We start from the raw sequence: 25,257 nt of genomic DNA, 5'->3' as shown, positions 1-25,257 counted from the left end.
GACTACAGATTCTTCCCACCACAACAAAGGCAAGTGACTGTTGGCTCGTTACTGTTGTCTACATCCACCTGGTGTGCCACCTGCTTCTCTCTTTCCCAGTGCTATATAGTCTTCTCTAATGGCAAAAAGATCCCAGCTATTTTAAAAATCACTTCCTATTATCAAAGATTAACGAGCACTAACTTTAACAGTTAAAACATGAATCATCCTGACTCTGCACTACGACAACCATCTGAGAGCAAAGAGTACAAGCAATGCTTTGCCCTCTATGCCGATTCGACCTTTTACAAGACCGGGCTTGCACAGACTTCAGTGCAAAGGGAAATGAGCATGCAGAGTTTCAAAACAACATATGTCTGCTGACTTAAGATGTATGCAGAGCAAGGTGAGACGCGAATCTGAACACCCTTACAGGAAGTGCTTACACGTAATGACACTGATGTTTACATGAAAAAAATAGCAAACACAGGTCCTTTAAGGCATAAAATATTTGCACTTGACCTTTAAGACTTACATTAAAAGAGATTTGATACACAGTTGAATGAAGTATTTGGTTTGTAATCATCATTCGTTCTTTTTCGAGGTGCTACTTGCCTCGTTTTAGTATATGCAGAGTGTTGCCACTCAACAGCTGATCCCCAGAAACGATACATGAAACTTGTCCTCCTAAATCTAAATCTAATGCACAAGACACTGACAACAACCTAGTTTACTTTGCAGTTACAGGAAATCAGCTCTCAGAACTGTTACGAAGACTATCACGTGAACCACCTGGATATCAAACGACTATACCTGACTACCTATCAATCTGTGCCAGTGTCTTAATTAAATAAACCAGTAACTACAGCGTCAGTCCATCTAGCCTTCTCCCTTACCCTAAAACTTGTTGCTCACTAGCCCACAGGTCAGATCAGCTTCACTACAAGAAGGCAGCCTAGATAAGTCACAGTTTTAATCAATATTCATCTGCCCAATTCCTTACGATACTTCGGGAGACAAACCTGTATTACTGGACTATTCTAACTGCAAAACGACCACCCTTGAAACAAAACTTCCCAATAAACATACATTTGTGCTGAACAATCATTCTTTATGGCCAGACAGTCAATGCTTTATTTGGAAAATAAATATAATTCCAGACGCAACATTTTACAGTAAATAAGTACATCTCTATAAGACAGCACTACTTAATTACCCATGCAACATTTGTGGGACAGCTCTTCGGACAGTTTAAATGACATCATTTCTTAAAACCATATTTGGTAATCAATGCAGACACAATATCCCTGTAAGGAGTATCCGAGTCAGATTTGGTCCTTGGTATGCAACACAGCCGACGAAAGGCTGGAGAACGCAGCAACAGGTTGTGCGAGAGTCCCGTGAAGCTCGAGGACAGCCAGTACAACGCCATGGACTGCAATGAGACAAATATCGAATTCAGCATCCCTAGATGCAACGCGAACACTACAATTTTAGGCAGCTCTTCACAAACCACAACCACTGGTTACTCCCAGTTATTGAGAAAAATAACTCACCTAAAACCACTCCTCTCAATAACAATAACGGCTTCCATTTCAATGTGTTTTTCACTCTTTCTCAACTCTTCTGGGGAAAAAGAGTCATCTACACTGAAGTTTGACAACAGTTCATAAATTAACTCATATTAAACTCGCTCGAACTTCTGTATTTCAGACACTGAGTTGATAAGCCAAACAACTAGATACTTTGTTTTTGCTATCCACTGCAAAAATATTCAGAAGTAGAACACCTGGTAAAAATGAGAAGCATTTTAAGAAGACTGTGGAAAATTTCCTCATCAAAGAAGTAGGCTGTTTTCCTCTCACAGTAAGCAAACACTTAGCAAACGCTTGTCTGTATGTCCTTATATAAAGTCTTCCTCTCATATCTGAGATGATAAAAAGGATGCTAACCCGTTCTGAACGTCCTTCCGAGCCCTAGTTTGCGAAAATGATGTTTAGAAACAGTAAGTTTGCAGATCCTTCCCTCTTGGACAAAAATATTCTACACGTGTTAAGAATTTAAATGTATACATAGACAAAACATCTTATTTGTTTTAGGGCATGCTGTATTAGAGAGCATGGCCTATTAAATACACCAGGCATTTGGGCTGCTCTTTACGCACTAGGAACGTACCAGAGTCACAGGTTCATGGATGCACCCTTAAGACTCTGTACTTACAGAGGGGACTGTTGCAGCAACAGGGATCATCACTACTGACACCACTCGAAAGAAATTCGTAGCAAGCTTCTGGAACCGGGAAACTTCCATTTTTTGCGAAGCAAAGATCTGAAAGGGGAGAAACCCGCAGTTATAAACAAGCTCTCTTTGAAATGACTAAAATGGGAAAAAAGGCAACAGTGGGCTTTCTTGTAACCCAGCACTCTTGTTCACCTATTACTTCCGTTTTGCATTTTCCATTTCAGTTAACATACTGCTACAATCTTTCATTCAACTTGTTTGATGTTTTACATGTTCAGTCCTTTGTAGAAAATACCGTACCAGCCTAGCAAAGTACCCAACAATCATTTCCAGGTAACATAACTTTACATAGTGACTTTTGCACACCAAAAGTTCCAACACCTCGGCCTGAAGCACAGCCCTCTGAGAAAAGGCTGCCAACGGGAAACAGACCAAACACGGTGGATAGATCACTGAACGAAAGCAGAATCAGGTCTACAGTTACATACTGATTTTTTTTTTTTTCTCTCTAAGACAGTGTCAGTCCACATGACATAGAAGAAAATGGAGTAGGAACGAAATCCAGAGGGTTACAGTTTGATGAGAACACCTAACAGAAAAATCAAGAAGAAAAATATTTCCATTAAATTACCCCCAAAAACGGGAAATGAAGACTTTTTTTCTGTTTCTGTTGATTCATCTCCCCAGCAATCTTAAAAAGTTCTGAATTTTTTCAATTTATTAAGAACACATAATATTGTTAGTTTTGACAACAATACAGTAACAAATAATTGGGGGTGGGGTGTAGAACAAACCAAGAAAACCCATATGTGCTTTTGGATGCTTAACACCCAGGAAGCTCATCAGAACGTCATTCTAAGAAAAACATCAGAGTCAAGACTAAATTTTACTGATGCTCAAGCAAAGCCATTAAAGCATCTGAGATGTGTCACATAAGAATTTGTCATCTCTAAACAAGACACCCACCCATTCAAATGCATAGAATAATTCAGTTATTTTTCAGTTCTCCCCAATGCATTTAAAACAGTGATTATCTGAAACTACCCTTATGTTACCATGTTCTACAACTGGGCAATATTGTCTTACAATTCTATAAGAATTATCCTTTTGCAATCATCCTATTTATTCCACCAACATACCTCCACTATCAGCAAATTCGTGAGCCCAAGCGAAACTGGCAAAATCCATGTAGAATCTGGTGCCGTGAGGTCTGTAAACCATAACGCTCCGCCTGCTGAAAACTGTTCTTGAACTACAAGAATAAAGAAAATACCGACTTAAGCATGATTTGCTACCTCAAGTTAAACAGAACCATACCATGTATTACAATCAAATCATCCAAGTTTCTAGGTACATCTTGTCTACACAATAACTACTATTAAAACAGAAATATTTGGTTTAACACATCCCATGACAAGGCAGCCTGCTATCAATACAAGTAAAAAATGGTGGGAGATGCAAGCTGAGGTCCAGCTTAGCTCATGACAGCCACCGATTCAGGTAAACCTGCGATAACAACTAGCTTGATCTCCACAACCATTTTACAAGCCAATGAGAAAAATATGCAATGCAGTACGCTACAGTGACTACATATTTTGTGGGTTTGAAATACTTTTCTTAACAACTATATAACTTGTTACATTTTTCTTAGAACAAGAAACTATAAACTCTTTTCTAAAAAAAAGGAAATACCAGTATTTTTATTTAAAAAAACCCCACACATTCACCTTGCCTATAGTCCTTCTCGTGAAACTTCACATGGAAGAAAAAAATACAGATTAATAGCGATTGTGCTGCAGCATGGGTTATATTACTTGCTAAATAAGCTTATCTTGTGAAACAGAAAAATCCCAAGACAATTTTTTTTTTTTTCCTAGTTACCCTGTCTTCGGAAGACCACAAAATAATTAAACGCTCACACAGCCTAACAAAATGCCCTACATTGTTCCCAGAGCTCAGGCCCTGGTACTGCTTTTCAAGAGGCATCCCACAAAGCTCAGAACAGTATCACAAAAAGCAAAAGCGTATAAGTAGAGATCAGTGATGCTCTAGACGTTGCGAATACCTGCTGGAAGAGTTCAAACCAAAGAAATGTACAGCTGTGGTCCAGATGCGAGTTCTTTGGTTACATGAACGGTAGTTTAATCTAGTACAACATGTACAATGTACCTAGTCAAAGTCTGTGAAATTCATTTTTACTTTTATCGGCCATTTAAGTATGCTTAATCTATATTAAGTTTAAAAACTTAGTAGTGAAGTAGTTTTACGTATCACTCGGGAGATTGTGTTCTTTAACCAACGAAGCATCTGCAAAAACTGTAACTGATCGAAAAATGACTGTTAAGAGTGTGTCTGTTCAGATTAATCACCTCCTGACTCCGTGGCACCAACACTGCAGTTGCGCAAAGCGAGGGACACGCAAACCCACATTGGAATCTGTACCCACACCAGTAAAGTGGCTTTGAAGGGATGGCAGTTGTCTCGAATGTACAGTTCCGTAATAATCCTCCGTAGGTTTTTCTTAAAGTGGAACCTTTTTAAAAAAAAAAAAAAAAAAAAAAGTCCTCTCACAATACCTGTTACAAAGTAACTTCTCAAATTCTCAAATAACAATTCTACAGGCTGTGCATGTCAAATGGGCTTCTTTAGGTGCAACTCTCGAAAACCTGAAAGTCTTTCCTCTGCAAACGTGCCTCTCTCCTTCGCCAACCCCTTTTCCTCGCAACTTTTAGCCCTGTTGCTCGAAGCACCTTTTCACAACTGAATTTCCCCTTGTCATCGGCAGCTGCCATTAACTTGTCTGATATTTAATTTCACAGTGCTTTTTGTCTGAACCAGGGTATAACTTTCTCAATACAGCAGCAACCAGCCAGTTACGTGATCCTCAGTAACCCAGCTTAGATACGCTGCTACTGCACGGGGTGCTAACAAATGAACAGGACCACCACCATTCCAGGCTCAAGTTCCAGCAATATTTAGATACCACAATAGCTAAAGAAACATGAGCTACAAGTAAAGACAACAAAAACAATCCTGCATTTGGTCCTGTAATCATAAACCTATCACAAGTTCAGAGCTTTAAGACAGATATACTCTGACGGGCAATATAAGAAACACAAATAAGTCATAGAAGCGGTAAGAAAATCTAAGCTTTGAACAATGGCAGAATCTTTCTGCAAGACTGTTGTTTGTAGGACTTTCCCTCCTGCTACCCCTCAATCTGCAATGGATTTATAAGGTATACGCCATTGCCATCTTACCTGGCCACCTTTTCAGACCAACCCAGTTGCTTTCCACGAACAGAAACTTCATAGCGAAGATGCTCAGCTAGTTTTTTAATCTCAGGCTGCAAATTTTCCAACTAGCTAAAGAAAAGGAAAAATATTTATGCGCAGTTACGTGTAACAAACACTTCCTCTTCCCACCTGATACTGTAAACACATTAAAAACGACTGTGAAGGACAAGGCACACATCTATGAATGCCTTTCATCTTTAAGCAAAAGAAACAGGTGAAAGAATTATTGAGAAGTATTTACAGTAACAATCGAAGATACCATCTTGTTGCTAAATGAAATAAATACAGAATTAGATTTTATATTTTGTTCCTAACAAGCATCTTTTTGTCTTCATTCAGGAATTGTAACCACCTACTTCACTAAACAAAAAAACCCTTTAACGCCACTTGAAAAAAAATTTAAAGCCCAGCAGGACATACAACTTGGCAGCTGCCGAAGTCACTATCCTGAGAAGTAAGAAGAGATCCCGTTACACAAGACTACAATACGATATTCACTTCTACAATCAAAAGAAAAGGAAAAATGAACAAGCGCCACTAAAAAAAACAAAACAAAGAAACCAAACAAAAAATCCCCCACCCCAAACACGCTGCAATAAAAGAATTAAATTATGCTGCTTTTGCAATAACACTCTGAACAACAGCTGCTGAAGAACCCTGTCCCAGAAACACACCTGCATTTACCCATCTGACCGCTACACAAGTGAAGAACAAAGATCGAATTGATTCCTAATCAGCCTTGAATCCTAGCAGCTGTGCAGCACCCCCCTACAGTCCTCGTTAGGTGGTAAAAAAACAGACCAGAAAAGGGGAAACACCCTACTTCATACCACGGCACTGCAAAGGCTCCTTTACCGCTGTAGGCACAGCATATGACCTCTCTAGTAACTTCGACCGTTTTCCTCGCTTCCGAGGAAAAGCAGATATTTACAAATTGCTGAAGACTAGTCTACTTCAAGCTTTGACAGGACGAGCTTTAGCAAAAGCTTTAAGTTAACACAGCAAATCGCAGAAAGTACCTTGCACGCGCCACCTGACTCTTGCACTGAAACAACTCCATCTTCGTGTAGTGACCACGAAAAAGACGCACATTCCCATTTTTCAGTTTCATTTAGATTTCACGTGTCCAAGAAAGGACCCACCACCGAAAAACCTCCCACCAGCTGCGGTGCCCTCCGCCACACGAGGTCAACAGGCAGCACAAGCGGGCCCCCCCGCTAAAGGATGGGGGGGGGGGGGGGGAGAGAAACTGCGGCCAGGACCCCGCTAGAGCGGTTTTGTGGAAAAGTACCCCCACTTTCGTTGCGAAACCCCGCTCTCACCAGAATTCCCGCCCCGTCTGCCGCGAAGCCCAGGCGCAGGGCCGCTGGCCGTGCCCCTCGGTCCCTCCTCCCTCACACAACCAGGGCGATCACCCTCAGGACGCAAAGACCGGCGGCCGGCAACCCACCTTGGCCAGGAGGCGGCTCTGGTGCGCGCCCAGCGGCAAAGTGACGGCGGTGCGGAGCAGGCCTGCGCCGCAGACGATGGAGGCCCACCACGGCAGCCCGGCGGCCGCCTGCAACGCCACCAACCCCTCCTCCGCCCAGTGCACCGGCACCGACTGCGCCAGCCGCTCGTACCAGCCGCCGCTCGCTCCCGCCGCTGCCGCCGCCGCCGCGACCGTTAACCGCCCGCCCGGGGCGCGAGCGGCGCCCGCGCACGCCAGCCGCCACATGGCTAACCGCTCTTCCCGGGGGGGGGGGGGGGGGGGGGGGGGGGGGAGGGCGGCCGCGCATGCGCCGACCGCCCTGCCGGCGCCCGCCATGGTGACTGAGGGGAGGAGGAAAGGCGGGAAGCCGCGCTGCAGGCGGCCGCTAATTAGTCGTCCCTGATGAGGAGCTGCGGGGTTGCCGCGCCGCAGGCACGGCCCAGAGCCGTGGGCGAAGGGTGGGCGATTACCTCGTTCCTGCAGGGCAAGGAGAGGTAAAGAAAGCGCTTGGAGGAGACGGGCAGCTACTGAGGGCTCCGCCTTGTTCGTTTCTCCTTCGGCCTCAGGGATCTGCCATAGCTCTAGCACCCATCTCTCAACGTGGATTCACTCCCTTTTCTTAAATGAAGACGACCTGCCAGCTCCCAACACAGTATGGTTTTTTTTTTATTGGTCAAATAAAAACCTTTACATTTTAAGTATTAAAAAAAAAAAGTATCCAAGAAAAAAAAAAATAAATAAACGACTGTTCCTGATACAGACTTCCAAAAAGCCCCAGGATTTCATCAAACAAGGCCAATGCCACAAAAGCAGCATCCGTTCTACGCTCCCGGGGCCACAGCTTGATTTTTCAAGTCAACCACACACAGGTAGGAAACCACAACCCTCGGACACTCTTGTTCTTTTGACCCACGGCGTGCACGGTTGTAATAAATACCAAGCGGTACTTTGCAGTAGGATTATTTCCAACTAAGAATGCAAATAATCCTAAAAAGCAGTGAAACGTGAAGCAAAAAATTCTAGTAGAGGGCCAAAGGTGATACAGAAGACTAGAAGAAGGGCACTATTCCTCACTCACAGTAAGGTGCTGAAACGGAGTATCAATCATTTTTCTCAGCAGTTTTTCAGTTTGGTATCCGTTTTGCTACCACCAATTCTTTACACAACGTATTTCAGGTGATCAGACGGCTGGAAAAAGGAGCTTGCTTTTATTCAGAGCATCACCTAAGGGCATGTATATGGACATCAGTATGCACAAACCTTCTGGACACCTCAGCAATACCACAATATTTAAAAGGCAGCAGGTTTCTTTGGACAAGTGGGTTTTTCTTCTGGCTTCCAAAGGAGTACCGTAATAAATACAAAACAGCACTTCTTAAATTCCAGCCTTACCAGCACCCCATTTAACTCATCTGGGATATTTCTTTCCCAGATTGTATCTCTCAGGATAGCAACTTAGAACAGAAGGATTGACACCAAGTGACACGGCAAGGAAAAAACAAGCTTTCCTTCAGCCTTCCTCTATGCAGAGAAACCAGCAACAGATCACGCTGGCCCTCGCCTGTCCCGCACAAAAATACATTCCACTCGTAGATCAACTTTAAACCATACGTACACAAACTGTACGGGGATCCTGACTGGAGCCGTTTGTCACTGCTGACCGAGTCGTGCCTCACAGGACCCCTGAGACTTTCCCTCCCGGTACTCCTCCTCATTCCAAGCAACTGTGAGTGAAAAAGGTGGCAGCTCTTGACGACGACTGTAAGGAAATTCTCACTCGGACTTTTCCAAATAAACCTACACAGGGCAGTGACCCAATTTGGAGCAAGACATCGTCTACTAGAACCAAGCCACTTACTCTGAAATAAGGCTTCCTTCGAAGCCGGTTTTCCTCAGTGAAGCTCTGCTAAAACTCCAAAACTCTCATTCTTGAACTAACACACACCAAGAATGTATGTTCTGAAATGACACTTGGAGGCAAGGGAAGGGACCACAGGAACAGAAGCTCTGGGAGCACTAGTGAAACAGAACAGACCTTGCTGCATCAACCCAACTGTAAGAATAATAATTTTTAATAAATGCTGCAGCGTGATACATTTCCTCTGTTTACCGGGCAAGTAGGGGAGTTCAGTGTGGAGATAAGTCTGAATGTGCCAAAAGGCCGTTTTCTCAGGCGCTTTTTGCTGAAAAGCCTTTCATGGAAGGAAAATGAAAACGCTTAGTATCTTGTTACTACTAATGTATGCCTTACCAAAAAAAATCCAACACACATTTGGAAGAAGCCCTCCGATAATGCCCTTTTTTTTTTTTTATAAGGTACTTAAATTACACAAGTAGAAAAGTTATGCTTATTAATAGTTTAATGTATGAAGGAAACATCCAGATTTCTGAATATGAAGGTACATATCTCACATTAATTTAAGTCTACATAAAGTAGAGCCTCTATACTGACATATTGAAATTTACTTTCTGCTTAGCCATTTGTTATGTAAACAATTGTACATTTATTTGCCATTCTAAAACTTCAGGATCAAGTTTACATAATTTTGCTAAATTTCTGTGTTTGCTCAGAAGCAGTTTACAGTACTAAAACCAACCAGCCAAAGAACAGCTTCAACAGAAAGTTATGTCAAAAAAAAAAAAAAAAAAGAAAAAAAAAGGAAAGGAAAGAATAAAGGCTAACTAAGTTGAAACGTATGATGGTGGGGAATGGGCGGTCACAATGTTCACAGAAAAAGGTCAGTTAGTAAGTTCTTCTGCAAAAAGCCTACACACTTCAGTCAAGCACATCAGTAGAATGATCTGGGAGCACATAAACTGTTTCTGCCATTTGTGGTTTCCTCTGCAAAAACGGAATCTCAAGGCTAGCAAGTTGATCCCACTCAGCCAAGTTGGTTCATATGCACACTGTTCATGTGAGGTGTCCAAGTTCCAGTCCACACCTGAAAGAGAAAGCTTCATTTAACACCATGCTTTGGGGCTGCTCAGAACAGTTCAGAAGTCAAAAATTACCCTGCAGTGCTTATGGTTTTCACTGCACCCAAGTAAAGCCCAACATCAGACAACACAGCAATCCACCATCAAACTACACTGAGCTCCTTTCAGCACTTGTTTCATCCTGCTGTAATTCCAGTGAGAAAAGAGGGAAATGGCGTTTTAATCTTTCCGCCTGTACCTTTTCCCCTTGGCCCAAGTGTCCATCTTCCTCTTCCTTTCTACTTGGTGCAAAAAAATACGTTCAACCCAGCCTGACCACTTTCCATCACAGCACAACCAAAGAGAGAAATCAGTGCTATTTATTTATGCCCACTAGTTCCTCCATGGCAGCAACACTAATGTAACATGTATTTTACTGTTCCAGGGGAAAAAATGTATCCCTTGAGACCCAGGGAAATAAGTACTCCCTCTAAACATGCCAGGTCAGCTGTCAAGGAGAATTACCAGGACTCTGTATGTGCAAAATTATTTGCAAGGACAGCGCCTGAAGACCTCCAGCTTTCAGAGGAAAAAAAAAAAGACTACCTCTCCTCTTTTCCTTATGAAGTTCAGACAATCAAGAACTTGATGTCTGGCACCGTGAATTATTTTCCCCCAGTGCATACCAACACCCTCATCTCTGGGGAAACCCAAGCATAACAAAGTAAAGCCTTCTTTGGGGGACAAAGTTTTCTTATTAAACCAGAAGTCGCCTCGTAACGGTCAGGAGCCGCTTCAGAGCAATACGTGAACTGTGGCCAAACAACAGACCGCCTCTTCTTCTGCACACCTACGCTCTGCCAGAGCCGGGAGCTGCTGTTTGCAGCTTGGACGATTCCCAAGCAAATTAAGTCCAGAAACATCTTTATTCAATAACAGTGTAACAGAGCTCACTGTATAATTGAAAATAAACACAAGATGTAATATAACACGAGCTACTAATGATCTATTATAATATTAGTTTCTGGCTGAGTACGAACAAGAGGTTTAGGGCAACATAATCCCTATACCTGGATTGTATTCAGTGGACGAGCCTATAACCCAGGCAAGATCAGAGCAGCAGACAGAAGAACTACTTACTCCCTTCCTATTTGAACTCCTAACACACTGAAGACATCATACCTTTCAGTGCCCAGCCATCAATCCTTTAGACCTATTGCCGTTTTCCCTTTTTGGGAAGGGATAGCTTACATAACAGCAAATAAATGGCTTTTCTCACAAAAGCAAATTGATCGTGTTTTCCCAAATGCAGAACTGCACAGACAGAAATCATGATCATTTTGAGTAAAATATACAGTGTAAAACTATCTTTTATATCCAGACTTGCCTACAACACATCATCAGAAAAGCTGATCTGCCGTAATTAACTTTGATTAAATAGGCAGCTTCTCTAAGCTCAGCTGGAAGCAAGCTTCCCAATTCTCAAGCACAAGTATATTGACAGAAGTAACAACAGCACGCTCCTTTGAACTGTATCAACTTAGCGATGCTCACTTTTTCTCCGGACATCTTACACTTATTTTTGGAGCGATGACTGATGTTTAGAAGGTGTAAGCAAGCACATACAGCGCTCAGGGCTGCAGCGAGTAGGGGGGCTGCATCAGCTCCTTAGAGACACAAGCAAAAAGAAGAAACGCTGCACTGTGTTTCATACTTCTTAACAGCGTTTTCGTACTTTCTAACAGCTAGGATCTTATCTTCACCGCGCTGTTTCTTAAGTTGAAGCAAAACTGCGAATATAAAAATTGAAAAATTACCGTCTGAGGCCCGTTATTTTCCGTGGAATTTGAAACCATCTTTATCAGCGAGTTCCAAGATGGGTCAGCAGCATGAGGCCCGTTAAATATAGGGCCTCCAGTACCATCTGTGATGGGGGCTACAGGAGGAATCATTGCATTCCCATACACAGAAAAAGGCATACCCTTAAGGGGAGGAAAAAGCAAGAATCAGTGCGTATTCATAAACACTGCTACTACTGCACACACAGAATGACAAAAGGGGATTCGTGTTAAAGAAATTCTCAGTCTGAAAGCAGTAATGAAACGCCTGCATTTAAGAAAAACTTTCCTATGTGGGAAAACTTATTTTTTATTAGATCTAGGCTTCTGCAATACTGTGAGGGCTAGTCAGTGTTTTATCTTACACACACTCAACTGCACAGTGAACAATACCCCCGCGTTGTTCATCTGCCCCACGCACTGACAGGGCAATCGAGCGTACCGCGCATACCAAGTCCAAGACAGTCATTACCCCGACTTTTGGGAAGTCCATGTATCCTGCAGGAACGGGCTGATGGAATGTACCGGAAGGCGTTACGATTCCCGTGCTGTCTCTCTCCATGGCTTGGTGCGAGAACACCCCTGGATCAGACATGGGCCTGTGGATCATGTGGCTCCCCATTCCGCTGTGACACCAGTCCACTTTATCTAACAACACAGAAGACACAGCAAGAGCATTATACATTGATACCCGCTAATCATCTATTTTCCAGCCTAAATGTCTGCACGCTGTAATGTTTCTATAAGTGGCATTTGCTCAGCTTGCAGTTCCTGTGCATCTACTTGCATTAAAACTTAGGTGCGTGTGGGACAGAGAGCATCAGGAATGGTACCTGCACACCCCACGGCAAGAGCCTTGAGCCAGTGCAAGGAGTTTTGAACAGTTATATGCAACCAAAGCGTCACCTCTGCAATCTTCCTTCATTTGAAAGGGAAAGCTGGCATTTGTGGTACCTCTTCCTCCTCCAAAAACCTAAACTCCTTGCACATTTGGTGCTCTGAAAGGGGTATGTATGCTATGAAGACTATTTGCTCTACTTCGTTACCATTCTTTCATGAATCATTTAATGAATTAAGAGACAGAGAAGTACTTTTCAAAAGCAAAACTACAAAATGACCAGCTGGAGACCTGTGCTCACGTTCTAATTACGTGAATTCATTAGAGGCAGCTTGGTATTGTTAGTACAGTTCAAACCTCAGACATCCAGAAAGCCAATTTAAAAACAAAAAAACAAAAAAAACAAAAAAAAACCCCAAAACATAAGGAAATTATATTGGAGGGACGGAGAAGGCATACAGAAACATTTCCAAAGCCATCCTAATATTCAACAGGAGAAGAGCCAATCCTATTCTAAACTGACAATCAAAATGTTGAAGTAACTGAACGAAGTAGAAAGAAAGCAGCATTCCAAAAGCCAAGAGAGACATAAAGGGCAAGTTTTACACCTAGACAATGCATATAAAAATATTCCGTTTCTAAAACCTTAATGATGAATAGCCTCTCACTACACAGATGGGGAAAAGACCTCTAGTGAAGTACAAAATGGTTTGGGTATATCCTATCTATTTTGTATTTGGGCAAAAAAACCCGGGACGGTATACATGCAAAGCATGTGCACAGTCAAGTCTATTAAAACCTTAAGCTGTTTGGACTCCTCCGTCAAGCAGCGGAACAGGTTGTTCAGAGAGGCTGAGCAGTTTCCATCCTCAGAGGTTTTCAAGATCAGATTGGATAAAGCCCTGAGCAACCCGGTCCGACCTCACAGCAAATCTCATTTTGTGCAGGAGGCTGACATGACCTCCATAGGTCCCATCCAACATGGTCTCGTTTTCTGTCCCCCTCATCCCAAGCAACAACAACAAAAAAAACCCTAAACCAACCAACCAATCCCCCCCAAAAGACAACGTAAAAAAAATTCAGCAGTCTCCTATAAATTGCATCCAAGACTCCTGAAGCGTTTGCTGAGAAAAGCTGTCCCATCAGTAACTTAAGTTTTTAACGAATTCTGAAATACTGAATTCTGTGCGACTACAGGAGAGCCAAGAGCCTTGCGTTAGTGAAATGCAAACGGCATGACTGCAAGGAACAAAAGAAAACTCAAATGTCGAATACTACCAATTCATAAAACCATAAATTGCACGATCCTCAGCACAAAAAGCTCGATCTTGGCTACAAATTTAAGTTAAATATTAACTGCTATTGTACAAAATAATCTGTTTATCTACAGAAAGAAAATATACAGTTATCTTGAGACATCTTCATTTCTCCTCTTCCTAAATCCAGTGATCCTCACTCAGTTCATCCCTGTAAACCCTGCAGTTTTATTTTCCCCATTATTTCCCGCTTCGAGTAACAAATGTTCACAGCCAGAGAGTTTCAGAACCCCTGAGGTTTTCTGAGACCTTGTTAAAACACAATTAAGTGGATAGGAGGGCAAACAGAAGTCCCTGCTCCAGCTCCTTCGGAAAGAGCACTCCTACATTTTGAGGCACTCACTTCTGCATCGTCCTTCAGCTCCAAAGGCAAGTTAGGAAAACACAGTATTGCGGTCACTTGCAAGCGCGCGCAGAGACATCTATTAACACTACGTACCTTGACTGCCACCTATACCTTCGAAGGACCAGATCCCACTATGTCCCACTGGAGCAGCTAAGTTGCTCCCAATAACAGATGGAGTAGACGTTCCAGTTTGTCTAATACGTGCAGACCGTTCAGTCCCAATCGGAACAGGAACTTTTCTGTCCTGAGAAACATTACTGGGTTTTTCTGATCCCAAGGACACTGCTGAAGGGGTGGGAGATGGTGCTCTTACGCCAGAAGACACCGACTGAGCAGGAGATTCTGCAAGAAGAGCAACGAGAGCACTTTGTAAGGGCAGCCAGATCCTCTCAAGTCACCACAAACCTATCCTTCAATGTCAAGCCACATATCAAACAAGTGGAAATGCGTGGTTTGTTAATGTCAGATTCATACAGCAAACACTTCAGGATAATTTTAACGCTTTTACTTTCAGATCAGAGAGACATTCACCGTCGATTTAGTGTCTTACATAAAATGATTATCATGCCCTGTCAGCTCAGCTACTGGACGTACACCACAACCGATGACAACAGACGGTTCAAAATCTTAACTAAGCATTACTCTGTATCAGAAATAGAGGATTTGAGGATTATATTCAAAAGCACAGCTGAAATAAACCCATGTTGTTGTTGGGTTGGTTTGGGTTTGTTTCTTCTTGGTTGGTTTTTGGTTGGTTTTTTTTTTTTTTTTTTTGTTTGGTTGGTTGGGTTTTTTTAATCCCGGTTTGTTGTCTGTGGGTTTTTTGGTTTTGGGGTTTTTTGTGGGTTTGGTTTGTCATTATTTTTGCCAGTAAAACAGACTAACTGTTCCCTGACTGAGCCAGCACTCAACAGTTCATTTGTCTTCTGTCCAAAAAACTCCACTGCATAGCCAAAACTGCAGGGGCCAATCATGGAGGAAGGTACCAGAACTTGCCCTAGTATTTTCTCCTGGAATACATTACACAGTTCTAAGAATATCAGAAAAACTAAGCAATCACCACTGTCGAGCGAGCCTTAGTAAAACATTATTATGAGGTTTACACAACTCACGCTTGGAATATTACCTTCACACACCAAAGAATCAACCTTTTCTTTGCAAGATGACTAAAAGAACGTCATATACATTAACAGGCCAAAGTTAACTGCAGCAAGAATAAGGAACTATGCTATAGCATGACCTTAGCTGCTAAAAAAACCCCACTAGAGATCAGAACTTGCACAAGAAAATTATCTCAAAAACCGAGATTGCATAAAGGCTTAAAACATATCTGAAAAACCTTAATTTAAAAATCAACACAACTAGAAAAGTCTACCTAAAACAGGCCATGCATGAGGCCACTTTATTTGTACAATGGCTTATCAACTAGTTTCCCGCTGACTGGAACTCACCATTTGATGCTGATGAACACGGAGGCAATAAACTAAGTGGGGAAAAATGCTGTCTGTTAAAATTAGCAGCTGCAGGTGCTCCGCCAAGAGGTGTCCCAGGCGCATATATTTGACCTCCCGAAAGGTTTGAGGCAAAATTACCCAGGTGTGTAGAAGAAGGTGTTACAGAAGCATAGGGTGAATCCATACTGACAATACCTATGAGACAAATTGGCACAAGTGAGACCCAGCACTCCAAGATCTCTGTGAAGAGATCGCCCGTATCATGGAAATAATAAAGAAGGAAGGAAAACATTTGTCCAATCAACTGGGGGGGCCGGGGGGGGGGGGGGGTGTGTGTGTGTTACTATTTTCCAAAGAGAACGGGGAATCTTAACCTTCATACTCTGCAAGTATTGACAGTATGTGACAGTTGTGCTATATATATAAATGAAAAATGATTCTTACGTTATCATGCAGGTAACCCTGAAAGCAAAGAAATTAAGGGAATATAATACACGTTCTGATATAACTGGACATCGGAAAAGTAACTGAGCATTTTATTAACCCGTAATTTAAATTCCTATGTTTACAAAGTATGACTTCATACCAAGAACAGTGGAACTAATACTAAAGATTTGAAGACTTTCTCCGTTATTTTTTTTATTTTACAGAATGATGTCTACATACACCATGATCAACACTGAAGTGGTTTTTTCCCCAATCCCAGGATACGTTTTCACTTGCTTAAGAAAATGATATTTTATTAAGACCAGGTGGCACCAATCGGCCAAGGTATTCAAAATACAAGAATTACCACCCCCTTAATATTGTCCTCAATAAAGAAAGGGAAAAATAAAATCTTAGGATTTTAAGTTTCAAAACATATATTAAAGCAGCTTGTTACCACCCAGCTGCTGTGGCACTTGCATCTTTCTCCTACTCGGAAAGCACGTGACAAAAGATTTGAATTTGTAGTTTTAGTTAGGGAAAAAAAAAAAAAAAAATCCCTTCACCAGTGACAGGCAGAAGAACTAAGCAGCACAGCACCTGCCTCCTCTGCATCAATCATTACCGAGATCCAACCTCTATTTTTTTTGTCAAATTCTGCAGGCTCTCAGGGGCTACTTTTCCCTGAACTAACGTAACACTTCCTGACTCTATAATAGACACCTCCAACTTAACCTGATGTGCTTGCAGCCTTCCAAAAGGGAAATTGCTGAAATAACAGCAGGACTGTGGTTAAAGCACTGCTTTCACTCAGGAACTGACAGGCATACTCAAGTGATAGACAGCGTACGAGTGTGCCGAAGTCAAAATGCTAAGAGTATGTTAATTTGACAAAATTCACAGAGAGCACCTCAAAAGCTACGCAACGCCACGATACTCACAAAATATGAAAAACCTAGCTGCTACGTCTCTTGATTCATAAACAAAAGCTACATAAACAACAACTCGCAGGTCCTACTAAAACAGGCACAGACAGCACAAACCATGTGCATACGTTCTGGAAGCTACAGAACAAGTTCTGTGACAACCCCTTGATCTCTGTTTGTGCAGAACGCTAAACGTCTTGCTACAAAACTCAGGAAGTCAATGCAATTAAGTTTTTTGATTGAATTTAATAGTTGAGAGAACACACCTCTTAATACAAACACAAATTTTTTTATGATCCTAACACTTTCAAGACGCTGCATATCTTTCTGCAGCCTCAGGACAAGCGGCAAGTTGTCACAAACTAGAATACTTATTAGCTGGTGGTAGGGAAGGGAGGCGGAAACAACAGTGAGGTGTTTTGTTATCTCGGCTATCGCAGAAGAGTAAATTGGAATGGCAGAAAAATGCCTCAGCTCGACTTTTATCAAGTTCATCAGCTGCAAAATAGTTATTAGATTTGACAGGTGGCACTTAAAAGGAAGATGAACTCAGCTTTGCTTACAGAAACAACAACAAACTATATTACAGCACCCTTTTGTTGCAGGGCAGACAGTGATTTACTATAAATCACCACAAAAGCCGAGGCAGACAGTATTACGTGTTCAAAATAAAAACATGCAGCAGCAGTTATTATTTAAGTGTATTATTAAGGTATTGAGCGCAAAAACACACACTTACCTGAGGGACTTGGAGCTGGCCTCTGTAACGGTGGCCTAAAACCTGGGGCTTTGGAAGTATCAGACTGATGTAAAGGATCTGAATTTGGCAAAAATGAAGACTTTCCTGATAGCATAGATTCTGGTGTTGTCTGAGATGAAACGACGGAACCACCCCAGAAGGCATGAGCAGACGTAGGACTGTTTTCAAACAACGTACTAAAGGGCCCAAATGGTAAAGTAGCACTGAAATTGTTACCCATAGACTTGTTTGCTGGATGGGCTGAATTCTGAGAAGCACTTTGTGTACTTAAGGTAGAAGGAAGCTGCACTGAAGAAGGAACGCTGTGGGGCCTTTTGATGTGGTTAACGTTGAGGACTGCGACGGAAGAATTTTGCACAGGAGCTGGATTCTTATGGACGCTACCGGTTCCATGGACAGGTGGTCTGATGGCCGGAGTTTCCATCTTAGCTGCAGGCTGAGAAGACCCCATTGATGTCTGAGACATGGGATAGGTCATCGGGGCATTCGTTGGACCTGCCACAGGAGCGGATGAGCTTGTCGCTGCTAAATTTGGAGGCACAACCATTCGAGGATCTGGTGCAGGAACCTGAGGCTGCTGAAGAGGGGGTCTTGCCTCTTGCAGAGGAGCTCCCGGAGGCTGCTGATGAGCAGGGTGCACAGATGAGCTGCTGGTACCAGAACTGGGCTGCCTGCTGCTGGTCGAGCTGTTCGTTTCCACTGCTGGCGGACTACCCACTTCTGGATCAGACGAAGGTGCACCTTTATTGGGAGAGCTTGCCGCGCAGTCGGAAGGACTGCTTCTGGAAACACCTGCTGGCTGCGCAGGAGGAGAAGGAGATGAGGGGGAAGATGCAGGGTAGTGTTCTTTGGCAGTAGGAATTGGATACGTGGCATTCGTAGGCGCTGTGCTCGTGTTACTCGCCGTGGTCGTCACTGTGGTCGTTGTGGCGTTTGATGTCTTCACGACCGTGACGAAAAGCTGTCTTCTGACTGAAGGTGAACTTGGACTGCCGTTTGCAGAAGAACCAGGCACAGTAGAAGCCACTGAACTTGTTGTAGCTGTTGGACTAGCTGTCAAAGAACTTGCTGAATTCACCTGAGAACCGCTGCTGTTCTGACTGTTATGGCGAGGCACCATGTGAGGTTTCGGTGAGTTGGTAGCTCTTGCAGGGCTCAACGGCCTAACAGGAAACGGACCCCATGTGGACTGAGCTGGTGGGAAAGTACCTCCAAAGTGTGTCATGGGCAACCGAGGCGGACGGATTTGCTGGAAAGTCTGAGCAGCGAGTAAAGCGTGTGCAAACTGCGGAGGAGGATATGCTAATGGAAGAGAAACTTGGAAACCAGGCCGCACGTTATTCACTGGGTTCTTAATGGTTTTGTGAGTCGATGCTGAAGAAATTGCAGGCACGGTGAGCGCGGAGGCAGTCTGAGATGTTGACGAAGCAGCTACGGTGGTCACTTTGATGCCCACGAGAGAACTGTTAGCAGCTGTAGTGGTGGCAGGTGTCGACGACCCTATTTTGGAGTTTGCAGCCGAACTTTTCAAACGGTTCTTTGGAATAAGTTCATCAATTTCCTTATCTGGATCCTTAATCAGAGCATTGATCAACTGCGTGGCCTGTCTTGTTGATTCTGTGCCACCCCTATAAAAAGGAAGGAAGGGAAAAGAGAAAGTGCACCTAAAGCATTTACAAACATTATAGCGAGGCACCTCCAACACGTGATCCAGCCTGTCTTCTGTCATGCTAACAGAGACAGAAAAATAACTCTCGACCTCAAGACTGAGCTTGGCATGTTCTTGCTGCTGACAATTATTTAACAAGCTGAAGTTGAAAACTCTAACTCCCGAAAAACCCCAATGGTTAAAATGTTTACTTCCCTAAACACACCTACATATTTAGCCATGTCTAAGCTAGTCTAAACACAGAATCCTAACGTTTGTGCTCCACCTTATCTCAAAAGTCGTCTTTTGTACAAACGCGATGGTACCAATCGGCAGTTGCTCTCGGTTTCCCCATGCCATTCATCTCCCCTGCCTCAAAGAACTGACTGTCTCAAAGTGATCTTTCAATGGACAAGGAGGTCAAGCCTTTTCATTCTTCTGTACGGAACAGCATTCTACAATGAAAAAAATCCCCACAGAAACGAGTAAATTAAGCAGCCCGCTTACCTTATCGTTATTATTCTATCTCCAGTTTTGTCCTTCTGTTTGTCAATGTCTATGTGTGCTCCCGTGCACTCACGTATCGCATTGATGTTACATCCTCCTCTGCCAATGACTCTGGAAATTACAGTGGATGGAACAGAAACCTTCTTGGATCTATAAAAAAAAAAACAAAACAAAACAAAACAAAAAAACCCCCAAAACAATATTAACTGGGAAACACTTCCATGGCATGAACCAGTGGGCAGGTTGGTCAAAATCATGTTATAATTCTCGATGCAACTACGTAGCAGTACTTTTGTGAAATCTACCAGGTCCACTAAGAAGGTGGTCATTCAGTAACCCCAGAGAGGGCTACAGTAGATAAAATATTCTGACAAAGGACATCAACAAGGGGGAGCTGGGGAACATTTTGCTTACCTTCTCACAACTTCCTTCCATCCTTCTTCCCTTTTCTGACCACGTTTAGGACTAGCAATGGTTAGCTTTCCATTTGGAGAAGAAAGGGGAGAAGGACCAGATTTTGTGCAAGTAGACAAGGAATTACTCGTCACTTCACTAATAACTTCAGACAACCTTTAAAAGAAATTAAATGCTGTCAATTGTGCAGTCAAAAAAAACCCCAAAACACCCTAAGGATGCATTTTGCCCATTCTCCAGCTCCCCCAACCCATTTTTCTCTTCTAGCCCAAAAGCAGTACGTTATTAGAAGTTGCTTGAATTGAGATGCTTACATCTCGAAGTTCCCCAACAACTCCCTAATTCCAGATCCATCATGACGTTTCTTGCTTCAGAACCTACTACCAAGTTCCGAGTTCACACTGCAACAGTGTTTATGCTCCTTATACCCACTAGAGCAAGGACACACTGCCTCATACACTTCCTAACAACTGATTTAAGAATGCAAGTTCACGAAGACAATGGCGCATCGCTCAAACATAGGGCAACGCCACCTTGAAATGGCAGGCACCGTCACAGCAACTTACTTTATGGATGATTTGCCAGTAACTGCTTTCCTCTCATCCTTTGGACAAGTGACAAGAACCGATGGTTGCTTTTTGTTGCTCTGTGTGTTAGTAACAGCTGTGGAAGAGTGATTGTCACTTTTGTGGCTGCTGTTGCTATTGCTGCTTTCGTCGCTACAGCTGGAAATCCTCATATTGTCACTATCACCACTTTCACTAGTACTGCTGCTCTTAGATTCACCATTCACTTTTTCTGGTTGGCTATAGGAAATTGGGAGTTGATCGTCAAATATAATCTGAACGTTATCAGGGGTTACTTTGTTTTTCCTGTTTTTCCTTTTGGAGCTTGTTGTGGTGATGGTATTATTCCTCTTCCCATGGGAACCCGCTAACGTTGTCCAAGTTGCAGATATACCTATGGTAGTTGTAGTGGTAGCACTAGGAGGCTCCATAGGGACCTCTGGATCATCTGATGGAAGAGCAAAAAAACAGTACCAATGTAGCTGGCTTAACGAAGCTTGTGTGGACATCTGTAAAACTATTACTTATGTCATACTGTGGAGCCTCTCCCCATGTTTATCCTAACTCATGCAGAATGTCATTCTTGTCTTGGAACAAATGCAGTAACAATTTAACAAATGTGAAACTGAATTCAGACATGAAAAGACAGACGCAAACAATTAGGAGACATAAACAAGCATATGAAGCAACATAAAGTTGTCACATGTCTTCCCTTTCTTCCAGCATATCAGAGCAAGGAAACAATCAGTGAAAACGATTTCTCAGTACACCACGTGAAACTCATTGCCGTAAGATACAAAAGAGCCAGGTTTTGATGGGTAATAAGAGAATGATACATATTTGGAATTTACATACTGCCAGTTTTTACAGCTAATCATTATTACCATTCTGTTTGTGAGCTAAAAAAAAAAAAAATAATTGACCTGGTTTTAAGCATTGGGACCTGGAAGAAAAAAAAAAACAAGCCAACACCATCCCCATGGTAAAGTTAACCCATAACTCTCACTGAAGCTGCTGGCAGCCGTTCCTTTGCGCAGCAAGACAACAAAAAAAGCCATCATGCTAATCTATGGGCTTAACAGAAAAGGTAAACAAAAAGAAAGCTCAGCAAGTCATAAGAAAGCTTGTATTCAAGTTTTGACCAGAAAAGTAAATTTTCAATACTGGGAATAAAATCAAGGCTGTGTTTCAAAAATAAGGCAAATATTTTAAGTCACCTTCAGCTTTTAGCTTCTCTTTCTCCTGAGCAGCTTGAAGTTCAAAATTCTCTTTATTTTTGGCTTCTATTTCTTCTAGTTTTCGTCTTTGTTCTTCTTTTTTCTTCCTCCTTTTCTCCTTTCTTTTCTCTCTTTTGGCAGCCAAAGCTAGTCTCCTGCTTTCTTCCCTTAGCTACAAGTCAAGCACACCGAACAGTGTTACAAGATGTCCCGGGCATTTCAAGAAATGCAAATGTTTTCTATTTCCTAGGAAGCTGAACTTGCATATTAGACTAACATATTTACAAAATAGAAGCTAAATTCTCTATGATCCTTATTTTTCCGTATTTACTTCGTCCAAACAGATTGTTCATTCACTTTAACAGACGGTTAGTGTAGAAACAGAGGACAGACACCATACAAACTTAAGTCAGAGTTTCCCAAGACGCATTTTCAGGAATCTTTGTGTAACCTTGGACTGTACTGCTGAGACACACAAACAACACCATCTCCCTTTCGAAGATTAGAACATGGTTTCAGCTAGCTTGAATATAAAGCGTGCGCTCACTTGACACTATACTTGTACTTTGATTTTTCCATTACATTTCCACTACAGTGCTATGGTTTCTAGTAACGTAATTAGTACATTTTTTATTAGTCCTTAAGACACAAAACATGGTTTAGAACTAAAATCCATACCAATGCCACTGGAAAATGCCCATCTATCATGCACTGGACAAAAAATTATACTCAGAAATCCTTCTTTTGGTACAATTTTATTCCAGACGAAATAGTTATATCGGAGATTCTTGATCCAATTTCTCTGAATAATAGTCAAAAGTTCAAAGACTACCTGAACAACAAGATGCTCAGCTCTAGGCACTCCAATTATGGTAATTACACATACTTCTTTATTCTAATACATACTTTCACCTATCTTATAATCTTGAAGGAATGTGAAATTGGAATTTTATCACATATTCAGAGCTCCAAACTCTTTCAACTTGCCTTCTCCAAGTCCAGTTCCTCTAAAAGAATGCTTGCGTTTTTGTTGGCTTCAGCAGCCTGTCTATCTTTGGCTTGAACAATTGATTCCATACACAGGTGGCACTTCTTCAGCATCTCCTAAAATGATAAAGTACATCAACCCTCTGTTTGAAAAAGTAACACTGCATGTGTTTGAATATATGAGCGCAAGCTTACACTTGTAATTTAATAACTGTTGCATTACTTGGACAGGAAATTTTTTTAAGGGAAAACTTTAAATTCCCTCCAGTAAGCTCCTCTTCATGCCCAACCCTGCAAACTGATATTCCAGTCACGGGTGTGATGTGCAATCAATAACCTACGTCTCAGTGTGCTGTAAATGGTACAAAGACAGTTCATAACCTATGCCCATTATCAAGACCAAACAAGTTTATGAAATAAAAGGCGAAGGGTGTCTGAAAGGTGAAGCAACTGCAGAAATAAAAATATCATAAAGCAAGGCTGCTTTTTTTTTTTTAAGACGCCTGGGAAATACATACATATTACAGTACTACTCAAACCTATACTGGCTTCATAGCAGTAAAAATGTTTAAATGTATGAGGTGTCTAGTATCATGGAAATGGACAGTGGTCATAGCCACTGCCAATAAAACACATACTGATTTAAACTCAGCTGCAGCGCAGTGGATCAGCGAGGAGTTAGAAGCATTATGACCCTATTTCTGCACCGGTTGCTATTCTCATTTTTCATACTATGAAATAGTTTTTGCCCTGTTCTTCTGGACTGAAGATAAACCAAATAAAACTGAACCTCCACAGGGAAGCGCAGCAGTCCACTTAACAGGCTGCAAGAAACCACTTTACTGTCAATTATATTTTCTACCTTCTTTCCAGTACAAACTTTTTTTTTTTACAAGTTTGTGAATCTTTGTACTTAAGCTCACATATACTCTTAGCAGAAGTTCATTCTGTTACCTCCACCCCACTGCAACAGCCATCATAAATTCAGTACAAACTTGCTCAACAGGGAGGAATGCAGAGCAGAGTGAGGTAGTGACTGGGAGAACACTTGAAAATAAGCATGGATAATAAATAGCACCACGTTTACTACTGTTCTCACAGCACTAAGGCACGCAAAGTTACTGTGGCCGCGTGCTCCCGTTTTTTGCAACGTTTTTTCTGAAAAATTCCATTGGGACTTATCATTTGGTTGAAACCTGGTGTGTCAGGAAGCTAAAGACTATTCATAGCATGGACTCTAAAGCTGAGCTACAGCATTATTCCTTCTCAAGTATTTTCTTTCTTACAATCTTACCTTATCAGTAATTGTTGCTATGTATCTCATGCATTCCGAGTCTGATGGAAACTGGTTTACTTCTTTCACTAGGTAGCGCACCACTTTCACATGACCCTGAAAAAGAAATTTCAAGGACGACATTTTGTATCAGGCCAGCTGCTTCTGGTTGTTTGCTAAAAAACACTTTAGTCCAAGCACTCATTGCTAAATATTTATTTTCAACGCCTTCAAAGCATGCTCTCAGCACTTAACTTTTTTTTTTTTTTTTTTTTTTTTTTTAATCTTTATCACTTCCTGAGGTGATGTTTGTGAGGGATGTTTCTTCACATTTATGGGAAGAGAAGGCAAGCAATTACAGTACCTGTTGTCAAGTTGCCCTTACTCCAGCCATACTTTCACATATTTCTACCTTTTATTGTGGTAGCTTTCAAATGCCCAGCTGGCAACTTAACAGTTGCAGGCTCCTACAGTCATTTGCAATTTTTCAAGTACTGCAGCATTTGAACTACACTCCCTTGCTAACAACAATTCTCTCTAGAGTCAAATTAGGATAAACTTCACTTTTTTTGGCAAAAGCGCTCATCCTCTATTGCATAAGAAACCAATCCCATTTCCCCCCAGTTCTATCGTGTATTCCCCCCCTCTGCACAAACACACTGCGATTTTCACCTCTCATACCCGTGAGAGCCAGCCTCAGTTAAATGCCTATAAAGCAAATTTTAACTACAATTTAACACAGATATTATACAGGTGACACACATACTTATTTTTGAAGACTGACTGCCAAATATTAATATTAGTTGACATTTTTAAATACGTAGTCTGTCAGCTACGT

The 25,257-nt window shown here is 42.0% G+C and overlaps 2 protein-coding genes across 5 annotated transcripts in view; both read right to left on the bottom strand.

The window, feature by feature from the left end:
* Positions 1-1,083: 1,083 nt before the first annotated feature.
* On the bottom strand, positions 1,084-7,237 carry LOC128153129 (cytochrome c oxidase assembly protein COX18, mitochondrial). The gene is made up of 6 exons (XM_052812044.1): positions 6,967-7,237; positions 5,481-5,581; positions 4,590-4,753; positions 3,360-3,472; positions 2,200-2,307; positions 1,084-1,414 (listed from the first exon to the last, which is right to left on the bottom strand). Exons 1-6 carry the CDS (start codon positions 7,231-7,233, stop codon positions 1,241-1,243), a joined length of 927 nt encoding a protein of 308 aa, XP_052668004.1. The 5' UTR covers positions 7,234-7,237; the 3' UTR covers positions 1,084-1,240.
* A 2,092-nt stretch (positions 7,238-9,329) lies between these two features.
* Positions 9,330-25,257, bottom strand: part of ANKRD17 (ankyrin repeat domain 17) — a 96,928-nt gene continuing 81,000 nt past the window's right edge. For all 4 annotated transcript variants that reach the window (XM_052812007.1, XM_052812015.1, XM_052812032.1 and 1 more), the window contains 12 exons: positions 24,441-24,536; positions 23,147-23,263; positions 22,160-22,331; positions 20,943-21,390; positions 20,377-20,532; positions 19,963-20,112; positions 17,787-19,435; positions 15,693-15,890; positions 14,335-14,583; positions 12,214-12,389; positions 11,721-11,885; positions 9,330-9,929 (listed from right to left, as the gene is read on the bottom strand). In XM_052812007.1, the coding sequence (XP_052667967.1) occupies positions 9,870-9,929; positions 11,721-11,885; positions 12,214-12,389; positions 14,335-14,583; positions 15,693-15,890; positions 17,787-19,435; positions 19,963-20,112; positions 20,377-20,532; positions 20,943-21,390; positions 22,160-22,331; positions 23,147-23,263; positions 24,441-24,536 (3,636 nt within the window). In that variant the 3' untranslated portion in view covers positions 9,330-9,869. The remainder of the gene's footprint in view (positions 9,930-11,720; positions 11,886-12,213; positions 12,390-14,334; positions 14,584-15,692; positions 15,891-17,786; positions 19,436-19,962; positions 20,113-20,376; positions 20,533-20,942; positions 21,391-22,159; positions 22,332-23,146; positions 23,264-24,440; positions 24,537-25,257) is intronic.

Source organism: Harpia harpyja, chromosome 2, assembly GCF_026419915.1.
Source record: "Harpia harpyja isolate bHarHar1 chromosome 2, bHarHar1 primary haplotype, whole genome shotgun sequence".
Taxonomy (NCBI): Eukaryota; Metazoa; Chordata; class Aves; order Accipitriformes; family Accipitridae; genus Harpia; species Harpia harpyja.
The sequence above is the reverse complement of the archived record's forward strand: the minus strand, read 5'-3'. Positions and strand labels throughout refer to the sequence as shown.